The 10,931-nt window shown below is 47.4% G+C and overlaps 1 protein-coding gene across 9 annotated transcripts in view; it reads left to right on the top strand.

Moving 5' to 3' along the window:
• The first annotated feature begins 1,684 nt into the window (after positions 1-1,684).
• YPEL2 (yippee like 2) overlaps positions 1,685-10,931 on the top strand; it is a 61,555-nt gene continuing 52,308 nt past the window's right edge. The window contains exons 1-4 of one of the 9 annotated variants that reach the window (XM_046675258.1): positions 2,264-2,444; positions 4,885-5,004; positions 6,195-6,316; positions 6,784-7,181. In XM_046675258.1, the coding sequence (XP_046531214.1) occupies positions 2,299-2,444; positions 4,885-5,004; positions 6,195-6,316; positions 6,784-6,800 (405 nt within the window). In that variant the 5' untranslated portion in view covers positions 2,264-2,298 and the 3' untranslated portion in view covers positions 6,801-7,181. The other 8 variants (XM_046675259.1, XM_046675267.1, XM_046675264.1 and 5 more) reach the window with 8 other exon arrangements.

Raw genomic sequence — 10,931 nt, 5'->3', positions numbered from 1 at the left:
GGGGTTTTTGTTTTTCGTTTTTTGTTTTTCAAAAAAGAGCCCAGCCCTCTGGCTAAATCTGAACAAATTTGTTTACATCTCTCCCTACATCTCTCCATCTCTTTTTTGCCCTACAGGATAAATATCTGTCCATTTCCACACACTCTCCATTGGCCTCAGCCTCTCTCTTCTCAGTAGATTCTTCTGAGTACTATCATCCACGTCAAGCAGGAAATTCTGCACGTAATAGGCACTGAGTAAATATGTACTGAGAGGCAATTAGAGGTGCTTGCTTTCAGAGAGGAAGAAAAGTTGCTTCTACTACTTTATTTCACCTATTACTTTTACTTCTACTTTCTCGTCTAGCAACGCACAATGCTTGGCTCTTTTAACTGGGAGGAGGCATGATCAGGCTCACGAAATATTTTTTTGTTGGCTAGCTGGCTGGTTCTATTGTCTCCTCGTCCTGCAGTCCAGTTTCTTCTTCCAGTCCCCTGCATACACACAGCAGACCTGCAGGGGTCCTCAGATCTCCCTCTGAACCACTACGCCAGGCTTGTCCTCCTTAGCTAACATTATCTTTTATTTAAACAGAAACAGTAGCCACCAATCTTGTTACATAACATACCAATATCCTAGGGTGTTAAATGAATGCAGCATCTACTGTTTGGGAGTGGTGATCTGGCGACAGAAATATTCACTAGGAGAATACCTCTAAAATGTTGTAACAAGTTTGACTTTCTGGCCCTACTTAGAATTTTGGAGCTGGAAGGGACTTTAGAGATCATCCTATTTCAATCTTCTTTGTTTTAAAATGTGGAAACCAAGGCCTAGAGAGACAAAGAAATTTGCCCACGAGGCAGATCAGGGCTAGAAATCAAGCTCTTGATAATCTAAAGAATCCATCACATCTTCTTAGATTAAGGATTAAGTGTTAAGCTTTTCTTGTTCATGATTCTTTCTTATCTGAAAAGCATTTCCTTCCGTTTTAGACTTTCCAAGTTTGTCAATTGTGAACAGTGACGTGGTGCTCTTGCTTACACTGAAAGTGCAAATTTGAGACTGACACACATGTATGATACTGATGTATTTGAGGTATTTTTGTTGTTTTTTCTAACATTTTCCTAACATTAGGACTGGATTCACACCCAACCGTGAAATGTATAATAACTGAATACAATTTGAATGCAATGTACATTAACTGAATCAAATCTGTTTTAAAGACAGCTGGATGGAGCTGGAGGCAAAGTTTGAGCCACCTGGGGATCCACCCCAATACCATTCCTGGTTTATGTGCAAACCAGTGTGTGGAAGGGGGTTGAAGTCAGCTGCACCTCTAGAAGCCCCTGGCATCCTGATTGCTGCTCAATGGAACATGGGGTTTCCTGCTGCTCTCTGAGGAACTGCAGAACCTCAGTGGCCCAGTGAAACGGCCGCCTGACCCTGTCGGTATTCTTTCTCAAACTGACCTGTTTTCCTGCTGGGAGTCTGCCTCACTCCACCCACCTGGTGCCTCCCTGGATTTCCTGACTGCCTCGGGCTTATTTTTTAACCTTCCCTTCCTTGGAAAGCACCACCTCACTGACCCAGAACGTGGGCTCCTCCCCTCTGGTCACTGACCATCCTACTCTCCCGGGCTAACCACAGGGGGCTGGGCATCTTCCAATCCCTCTAAGGCCTCTTTCCTGCTTTTAACTCACCGAAATTACTGGCAGAGCAGAGGAGGGGAAATGCCTTGCTTCCGAGTAGGGCCTGGCTGGGCCGGCTCGGGCTGGCACTATCTTATTAAATTCAACTGTCCCGGGTCCTGAGGGCCTCTTCAGGTAACTTGGGCTCTGGGTTAGGGACGGCTAAGGTGTAAAGAGGGAGTTACTATCTTGGTCCTCTAAGTAGAAGCGCTATAAAGCCTCCCCCTCCCTACCCCAGTTTCTGGGAATCCCAGCTTTGACCTGGCAACAAACCCCAAACCCCAATAAGCGGTCTCCTCCAAGGCGCTGAGAGCCCACCCATCCCGATCACCCTTTTTCCTTTTTCTCCCGGCCACTTGCCCTGCTTAGCCAGGCTCCGCTGGCCGAGCCTCGCCGGGCCAGCCCCAGCACTCGCCACACTCCCTGCACCCAAGCCCGGCCAGGGCAGAGGGGTGGGGGGTGGGAGGTAGGGGAAGCGGGGGGCGGAGTTCCGTCCTCCGTTGATTGGCTCGGCGCGGATGGGCTGTGGCCGTGCCGAGCCAACCCGCAGCGTGTTGCTATGTGCTGAGCCGAGGGGATAGGCGAGGGGGCGCGTCCGTCACAGGGCAGCCCCCGGCCCCGACCCGGAGGGATGCGGAGTGGCGGCGGCGGCAGTGGAGGAGACTGTGGCTTTAAGAGCGCGCCGGGAGCCCGGGAGCCAGCCGGGCGGTGCTTCGCTGCAGCGCACCCCCGCGGAGCCGAGCCCAGCGCCGGCCGGACGGGGCAGCCTGCTGCCGGGTGAGCCAGGCGGGAGCTCCGCGCGGGCCGGGCGCGCGTGGGCGCGGGGCGCGCTGTCAGCCGGGGCGCCTGGCCGCGGGCACCGGACACCGGACGCTGGCGCGGGTCCCGGGGCCCCTCCAGCCCGGCTCGGCGGAGCGCGCGGCACCCTCTACCCTGCGCGGCCGAGGCGGGGTCTGGCGAGGGGTCCCCGTGGGGGCAGCGGGCGCAGGGGGCGGGGAGCGGGCCGCCGGGGCCACGTGACCGGTTTGTTTACAAACACTGCCGGGCCCCAGCGGCTGGCCGCCGAGGGAGCCGGGGTGGCGCGTGGACCCGGGTCGGGGCCCGGGAGCTGTGCGAGGAGTCCGGCAAGTCTGGGGTGCACGGTTTGGCCAGGGGACCCGGAGACCCGGTCCCTGCTGCTTCCCGCGGATTCGGACTCCATGGGGGCCGGGGTGGGGCCTTCGGACGTTTTCTGTCTCCGGTGATGCTGGCTCTCCGCTGGAGACACTGGATCCGGGGGCACCTCCCTCGGGGCCCCCGCCGATGGGCGACTGGCCGCCCTCGAAAACTCCCAGGAGCGCTTGGCCGGCCTGGGCCGAGGTAACCGCAGCCGAGTTCCTGCCTGGCCGCTTTCCGGCGCCTCCCCAGTGTCCTTGCCAAGGGGGTGGGCGCCAGTTCTCTCCTGCCCGACGGAATGTGGGGGCCTCTCCAGCGAGTGCCTCCCAGAAACTGGCGCTGAGAGGCAGCCCCGACCTCTCATTGCTTCAAGTTCACCCTCCTTGGCCGCTGACCTCCTCAGGGTGTCTTTACCCAAGTGGTGGCTTTTCTCCCGTTTGGGGGTGGGGAGAACCACCTGTTCTTTTGGACCCAGCCCAGGAGACTGCCACCTCTGACTTCACTCTCATCTTACAAGATCTTAAGCCAAGTGAGTGAGTGTCCTCCGTTTTCCGTCCTGCATGTAGCTGACCCTCCCACCCACAGTCCCAACGCTGTGAATGGCACAGGAAACTGGTCCTGGGCTTTGCTGGGGTTTTTGCTTTCTGGCCTCCTTGTCAATTTGCTCTTCTGGAGTGTTGAGGCTGTTTTCAGTGAGTCCTTGCTTTTGGTGAGTCTAAAGGCTAACGAGGCAGCTAGGGACTCATCGTTTTTTCCTTGCCCTTCCTCTCTTCTGGTCCAGCAAGATGTGCAAGATGGGGCTCCCTGTCCTAGAGCATTGAGCAGGAGGGAGAGCTGTCTGCTTCCCTGTACCCCACTCGCTCACAGAACATTAGCAGTGCAAGGAACTTAGGGAGTTGAGAAGTTAAGTGACTTGTCCAGGGTAACTCATGTCACTGGTTCTGGGGTGGGTCTTGACCTCATGTGCTTTATGCTCCTCAGAGCTCTCTTGGTATTGAGAATTCAGGGCTTTGTGATCAGTGGAGTTGGAGTCACCCTTCCTTGGCTTTCCTTTGTCTTACTCACTGTGACAGGACTGCAAAGGTGGGCCGAACCTGAGTGCTGTCCATTCCTCCCCTCATTTCCTTAGCACTTAATGCTGTGGCTGAGTCTTGACCCCTGTGAGGAGCATCTTAACTCTTCTGAACTGTGATATGAGTAGCTAAAAGTTCTTTACTAAGGGACAGGTCCAGCCTGAGGAGAGTTGTACAAACTTCCCTTTGGCACTGTCCCTTATCCCCAGCTCTTGTGATAAGGGTCTCAGGCAGGAGTAGAGTGGGGCTTTGGGCTCATCCTCCTCCTGAGTTTGGCTTTGCCTTATCAGTTTAGGATTTGTTAACAGTATTTGTAGCATCTGTCTTGATATCTTATGCTTGAACTAAAATCAAGAAGCTTGGAGTTAGGGGTGGAAAATGGAAAGTAAACACCGTGCACAACAATACTGTTTTCCTTCCCTCTAGGGGAGGGGTTTTCAAACTTTGACTGGGATCTGCAGTAAGGAATACATTTCACATCACTGTGCAGAGGTCCAGAACTCCAATAAGTTCCAGGAGACAACAGTTGCCCTCACTGCTTGCAGTGTGCTCTATTTATAATTTTTTCTACTTAAAAAAAATTCAACTGCTGGCCATGATCCATTAATTTGATTTCTTGACCAAACAGGTCATGGCCCACAGTTAAGAAATACTGCTCTAGGGCAGAGGTCCTTAAACTTAAATGTGCCTAAAGATGACCTGGTAGTTTTAAAAAATGCAGTTTGTCAGTCCCCTCTGGAAATGCTTATCCTCAGTGGGGCACATTTTGATTAAGTGGGCCATGACATTGTGATGCAGGTGGTTGATAAGAAACTCTGATCTGGTGGGAATGGGGGGGCAATGAAAAGTGAGAGCCATTAAGTTGCAGATGAAGTGCAAAGCCTTAGGCAGGTACGTGGCCCGTATGCTGTGTAACCCCAAGCTCTCTCGTGTCAGTTTCAAAGCCTACGATGTGAAAAGTCTAAAGGTGTTGTGTTGTTTGTTTTCAGCTGCTGTGAAGCCTTGGCCATAAGAGACAGGCCCCCCTCCCTCCCACCACCCTGCCCCAGCCCCAGCCCTTTGAGAGCTGCTGTTCACTGTTCTGTACACTGGATGTTTCTCGTTTCTTGGTACGTGGGCTTGGAGTTGTGAGTTGTGCTGACGAGTTTGCTGTACTATTCACAGATTATGTGAATTTTCACTGTTTGAATGATTTTAATGGTTTTGAGGCAGCAACACAACCAGCATGCCTGGGGTGTTAACAATTGGCCAGCAGAAAAGGTTGATTTTGTCTAGTATCTGGGTATTCCAGGCCGTGTAGTTTGGGGGAAGGGCAGGCTGGTGATTTTATTTTTGTTTGGGGAGGTAGGGAGTCAGGTGTTTCTCAAAAGTTATTAGTAAGAAGAGGCACGAGTTCCACCACCTCCTTGCCTACCTCACCCTGGTTCTTTCCTGTGGCGACATCTCTGCTCCTGTATGCAGGTGGATCTTGTTAGTCATCTGGTTTCTGATGCTGTCACCTCTCTCTCTACCTTCAGGCCAAACATACACACACACCTGATGCATCCACATGTGGGATGTTTCTCTCTTAGTAATTGCGTCCCAACATATTGGTAAAAGAAATTTCCTTGAATTAATCAAAGCTGCAATTTAGCTTCAAAAAGAACTCTAAATTATCCAAATTCAAATTCAACTATGGTCCTTCCTGCCAAAGGTATGCCTTATATGGCCACATTAACTGTAGGATTGTTGAAATTAACTTTAATACTGTTCAGTTTGGTCGAGCAGCTCACATTTAGAATGTTTAGTTTTGAGCCTATGGAAAAAGGAAAACAGCAAAAGGATGGCAAAGGATAGGATATCCTGGGATAGGAAAAGCAGAGGGAAGAGATGTTCAGGTGGGATTCAAATGGAGGATCAGGATCAATTTCCTTCGTAAATTTTCTTGGCATTTCCCTGGGGGTCTGTCAACCAAACCACTGGGTGCTCTGACAATTGCATTCCTTTAGCATGAAGAGGTATTAAAGCTCTGGAAAAGGAAGCATCTTGTTGAACTTTAGCCTCCAATGATGGAAAGCCAGGGCCTGCAGGCTAAAGGTGTCTTTTTTAGAGTTGATCATTTTTTCAGTGATATTATCCTTAACAAAAGATGATACATACTTGCATCTTTAGAGGATCACACCTACCTAAATTTCCCTGCGTGTTGTGAATATAGCTCTGGAGGGTTTAAAAGTAAATCGGCTTAGGCTACTCCCCTGTTTACAATTTTCCAGTGGCTTCTCATTGCCCTTCAGACATAATCCAACTCCTTTCTCTGTAGGTGTTGCACGGCCTGCCCTCGTCCCCTACCTTCTCCCACCTCTTCTACCGCTCATCATCTGGTCCACTCTGCTGCAGTCGGCTCCAAATGCATCAGCCTCTTGAGGTTTCTAAAACGTAGAGGTTGGTTTTTCTCATTGGGCCTTTCTACTGGTAGTCCCTTTTTCCAGAATGCCTTTTCTCCAAAGCTTTGCATGATGGGTTTCTCTCATTTGGGTCTTAGAGAGCCCCTCCCTGCCAGTTATCTACAACAGCTCTTCCCTTCCAACCTCATGTCTTTTAATCCTGTTAACTTTGTTTTTTTTCAAAGCACTTCAATACCATCTTGAAATACATTGTCTACTTAATGGCTAGAATGGGGTAGCACTGGATACATGTCTATCTGTTGGTGGAATGAATGAATAAATGACTAAAGACAGCCAAGACTTAGAGTCTCTAAGAGTAGGAAATAATACTTTATTTTCAAGAGAAGAAAAAGAAAAGAATTTTTCTCTCCCTCTTCCTGGGATGGGATAGTGTTCTCTTGGAATTACTTTCTTTTGGAATTCCTGCTTTTCACAATATTTTTCATGCTTTTATTCTTTTTATAGGTCACCAACGTCTCTAAAGGCTCCATTGTTATTGTGCTGTTGTTAATAAACAACTCCTGCCTCCTGCAGTAGCCTTGTTCTAGGCCTCACTGTTCTGACAAACATAAGCATTTCTACCAGTAATCACATTTCATTAATACTAGAAGGCACTGTAAGTAGAACTAAGAGCCTGGGCTTTGGAACCTGAAAGATCTGGATAATTAGCTCTGTGACCTTGGTCAATTTGCTAAAATTCTCTAAATCTCTGTTCCTTCTTTGTAAAATGGGACTAATGATAGTTGCTATCACTCAGGGTTGATGGGAGGATTCAGTGAGAGAATGCAAGGGGAAACTGGCACAGCCTGGCACGTGAGCCCTTGGTGTTAGCTATTAACACTAACAGTAAATTGATAGTTAGGTTCCTCCTCTCTCTGACTGGCAGGAATTCCCAATTCATTGATTTGGGCGTGGGCAGTAAGAGGGGAAAAACTACCAAATCTTAAATTAGTGTAAGTAAATGAAGACCAAAAATGTCACTTAGATCTGTCAGAACTGGAATGGAATTTAGAAATCACCTAAGCGCAAACTGCTGCTCAACTCTTAATAAACACCCCTGTGGAAGAAGTAATATTTACAGAAGCTTTTGGAAGGACGTGTTGTCTACCTGTTCCTCTGGCCATTCTTAGTTTTGTCCTTGGATTAAGTAGGGCCAAATGAGAGCTGCATACCTGGGCTGTGTTATGTCAGCCCCTCCAGAACTGTTTTTACTGAGGTGAACTTTAGTGACCTGCCCTTTGCATTCACGGAGGGACACTGTCTGAAATAGCTTCATACCATTTCCTACTGCATTTCTCATAAGGGTTTATATTGTTGAAGACTTTATCTACAACTTCACTTACTGTCCCCATTAAGAAGTTAATTGGAGAAATTTCTTTGGGAACAAAAACCCAGGAAAAGCCTAGCCTCTCCCAAGGAATTGGTATGATTTTTCTTTGTGGACAATTGGAAATTTATAACTGATCATGTTTTTCTTTTTGCTTTGGCTGCCAGGAAGCACAGAGCCAAATCTGTGGCTTGACTTTAGCAACTGTAGGGCCCTGCATCCTAATTTTTTCCAGTGTTGACCTTGTAATTTTTATTTTCTCTAATTCAAGTTAATGATTTGTAACTCTTTTAATTAGATGTATGTTGGATTGTATTAAAATCTATTTTAGGGCCAGCACTGGTGGCCTAGTGGTTAAGTTCTGCACAGTCTGCTTCAGCAGCCTGGGTTCAGTTCCCAGGCATGGACCTCCACCACTCATCTGTTGCTGGCCATGGTGTGGTGGCGGCTCACATACAAAAAGAGGAAGATTGGCAGCAGATGTTAGCTCAGGACGAATCTTCCTCAGCAAAAATAAAAATAAAATCTATTTTAGATGTTACATTTTAGAAATATAAACATCGAGGCTAAAACAGGCAAAAAGAACTTGCTTAAGACACAGAGCTAATTAGGGCAAAGCACAGACTGTAAACCATATCTTTTGTTTCTCAGGCCCAGGGCTCTTTCTACTCGTGTACATTATGGAAGAATACCAACTCTCGACCAAAACTCTAAACAACCCATAATGTTTCAATACTAGGCAAAACCTAGCTCCTCTCAGTGACGGGGCAAAGAGGCAGTCTGCCAGTGAGGTGTGAAATTGCCACCCACATTCCCCTTTCCTGGTTGGGCCAGCAGCACTGTGCTCTCCTGTCTCCTGGGCCGCAGGGCAGCCAGCCCTCCCCCGGTGGTCTTGAGAATGTGGTATGTCTAGACTTTTAGTGGCTTTGATCTGAAACTAGATTGCCAGCTCAGAGTGAAATTAACCTCTGGGGTCTGAAGTTCCCTTGTCTGTTTCTTGCCAGGAAAGGAAGGCTTGATATCCACATGGCAGATCAGTGCCACTGAGGCTCAAACAGGGTTTTCTGGGTGTGAACAGCGGCTGAGTTTGGTTGGACTGAAGAAATAAATAAACAAATAAAATTTGTTTTGTCTGATATGAAATTTAGTTATAGAAAATATTAACCTTCCTAATGATTTGTTTTGTTTTGTTTTGTTTTCCAGTGGTGTTCTGGTTGGGAGTACCAGGGGCAGGACAGAATAGGCCTGGAACATATCCTGCCTGAGTCAGGAAAATTTTGGTTCCTATTTTGAGCTAGAGAAGAGGAACCTCTGGCCTAGGGCTGAAACTCAACCTTGGTTTTGTTTTATTTTTCTGGGTGATAATCATTCAACTGATAATAAGACCTTTGGGAGATAAAGATGAGTTAAGATATGGCCCCTGCCCCTAACAGCATATGCTGAAATAGGAGTGATTAAGGCATATGTGTTGATAACCAGAGTACAAGTAGAAGGAGTTTAAAGTCGTTACAGAGATACAGAAAGAAGGGTGAGCATTTTAGAATGGGGCTGTGAAGAATGAAGAGGATTTAAACATGTAGAAACACTCCATGGGGAACGATATGTGCAAAGGCACAGAGGTATGAACATAAGAGGCAATGCATGGGGAATGTTCAGTAGTTCAGTAGTGGTATGTGCAAAGGCACAGAGGTATGAACATAAGAGGCAATGCATGGGGAATGTTCAGTAGTTCAGTAGTGGGAAGGAGAGTGCTGGGATATTACTTGGGCTGCCATTCCTGCAGTTTCGAGCAACTCTGTGGAAGTGGACTGGGACTTCCTTTCACAGTAGACCTCTTGAGGAGGAAGAGCTGTGGACAATGGCTAATTGATATAGGTAATAGGAGTCTTCAAAAGTGAGATTATCAAGGGGCTGGCCTGGTGGTGTAGTGGTTAAGTTTGTGCGCTCTGTGTCCTTGGCCTGGGGTTTGTGGGTTCGGATCCCGGGTGCAGACCTAGCGCAGCTAGTCAAGCCACCCTGTGGCAGCATCCCACATAAAATAGAGGAAGATTGGCACAGATGTTAGCTCAGTGACAATCTTCCTCACACACACACACACACACAAAAGTGAGATTCTCAAACGTGGCTGCTATAAGAATTCCTTAGCCCCACCAAAGGCCTACAAAATCAGAATTTTCAGAATGGAGTATCTAATAGAAGCAAGCAAACAGAAACAACTCCAAAAAATATTTCCCAGGCCTTTCTAAGGCAGCCCACCCCACACATGCCTGAGGTGCAGAAATCACTGAGGTGGTTGATGTCCCTGGCAGAAACCAGCTACTAAGCATCCTTGACCTTTGGCCTCCTTCTTTTGCTCTATTTTTGCCACTTTTCTTCTTTTTATTTGTATTGCTCCTGTGTATCATCCATTATCTTTGCCTCCCCTTTATCTCTTCTTTTCCTGCTTTGGTCTTTATCTGTTGGGGATTCCTTCCTAAATTGACCCATTGCCAAATAGACCAAAAGTAGAAATGAATTCTCTTTTGGTCTTTGCTGTATTAGTGGTATAAACATGTGTATTATGTAAACATAAATTAAATACGGCTTTTGTTTAGTTTTGCTTACATGATTCTTAATTTGTTTCCTTTAGGATTTTAGGGGAAAAACCATCCTTACACGAGACTTCAGCCTTAAAGCTGAGTATCCCATTAGCAGGAAGAAATGACAAGAGCCAAAAACTAGCTTTTTCTTGTGCCTAATCCATCGTCCCACCTTCTAGGTCAAGTTATTCCCTTCCCTCAGGTGTTTTCTCAGGTTTCTGCAATTAAAAGTTGAAGCACTAAGCCAACCCTGAGAATCTGAAGGTGTTTTAAGAGAATTTGACATCTTCATTTTGCATTATAGTTAGTTGACTTAGACTCCCTCTGGGAGATATTCTCCCTGTTGCTCTGGGAGGGAGGCTCAAGGACCAAGGATGCACGTCTTTAGACCCTATTCTGGCTCGTCTGGGTTGAAGGATCTGTTGGAGGTGGTGGTGTCCAGGATCAAATCCTGATTCTGGTATTTTCCAGCACAAGAGCAATTTGACCTTGGACTAATTGCTTAACTTCTCTTGAGCTTTTTCTTCATCTTTAAAACAGGGGTAATCATAATAATGCCTGTATCTCTGGGTTGTTGTGAGGATTAATTGAGATAATGCATATCAAGTACCTGGCCTCTCATGGGCCCATAATAGGAAATTAATACATTATAAAGTCCTGGAAACTTACTGACAGTTGCTGCAGGGCCTCAGATGACTTCTCCCTAC

This window comes from Equus quagga, chromosome 11, assembly GCF_021613505.1.
Source record: "Equus quagga isolate Etosha38 chromosome 11, UCLA_HA_Equagga_1.0, whole genome shotgun sequence".
Lineage (NCBI taxonomy): Eukaryota > Metazoa > Chordata > Mammalia > Perissodactyla > Equidae > Equus > Equus quagga.
The sequence above is the reverse complement of the archived record's forward strand: the minus strand, read 5'-3'. Positions and strand labels throughout refer to the sequence as shown.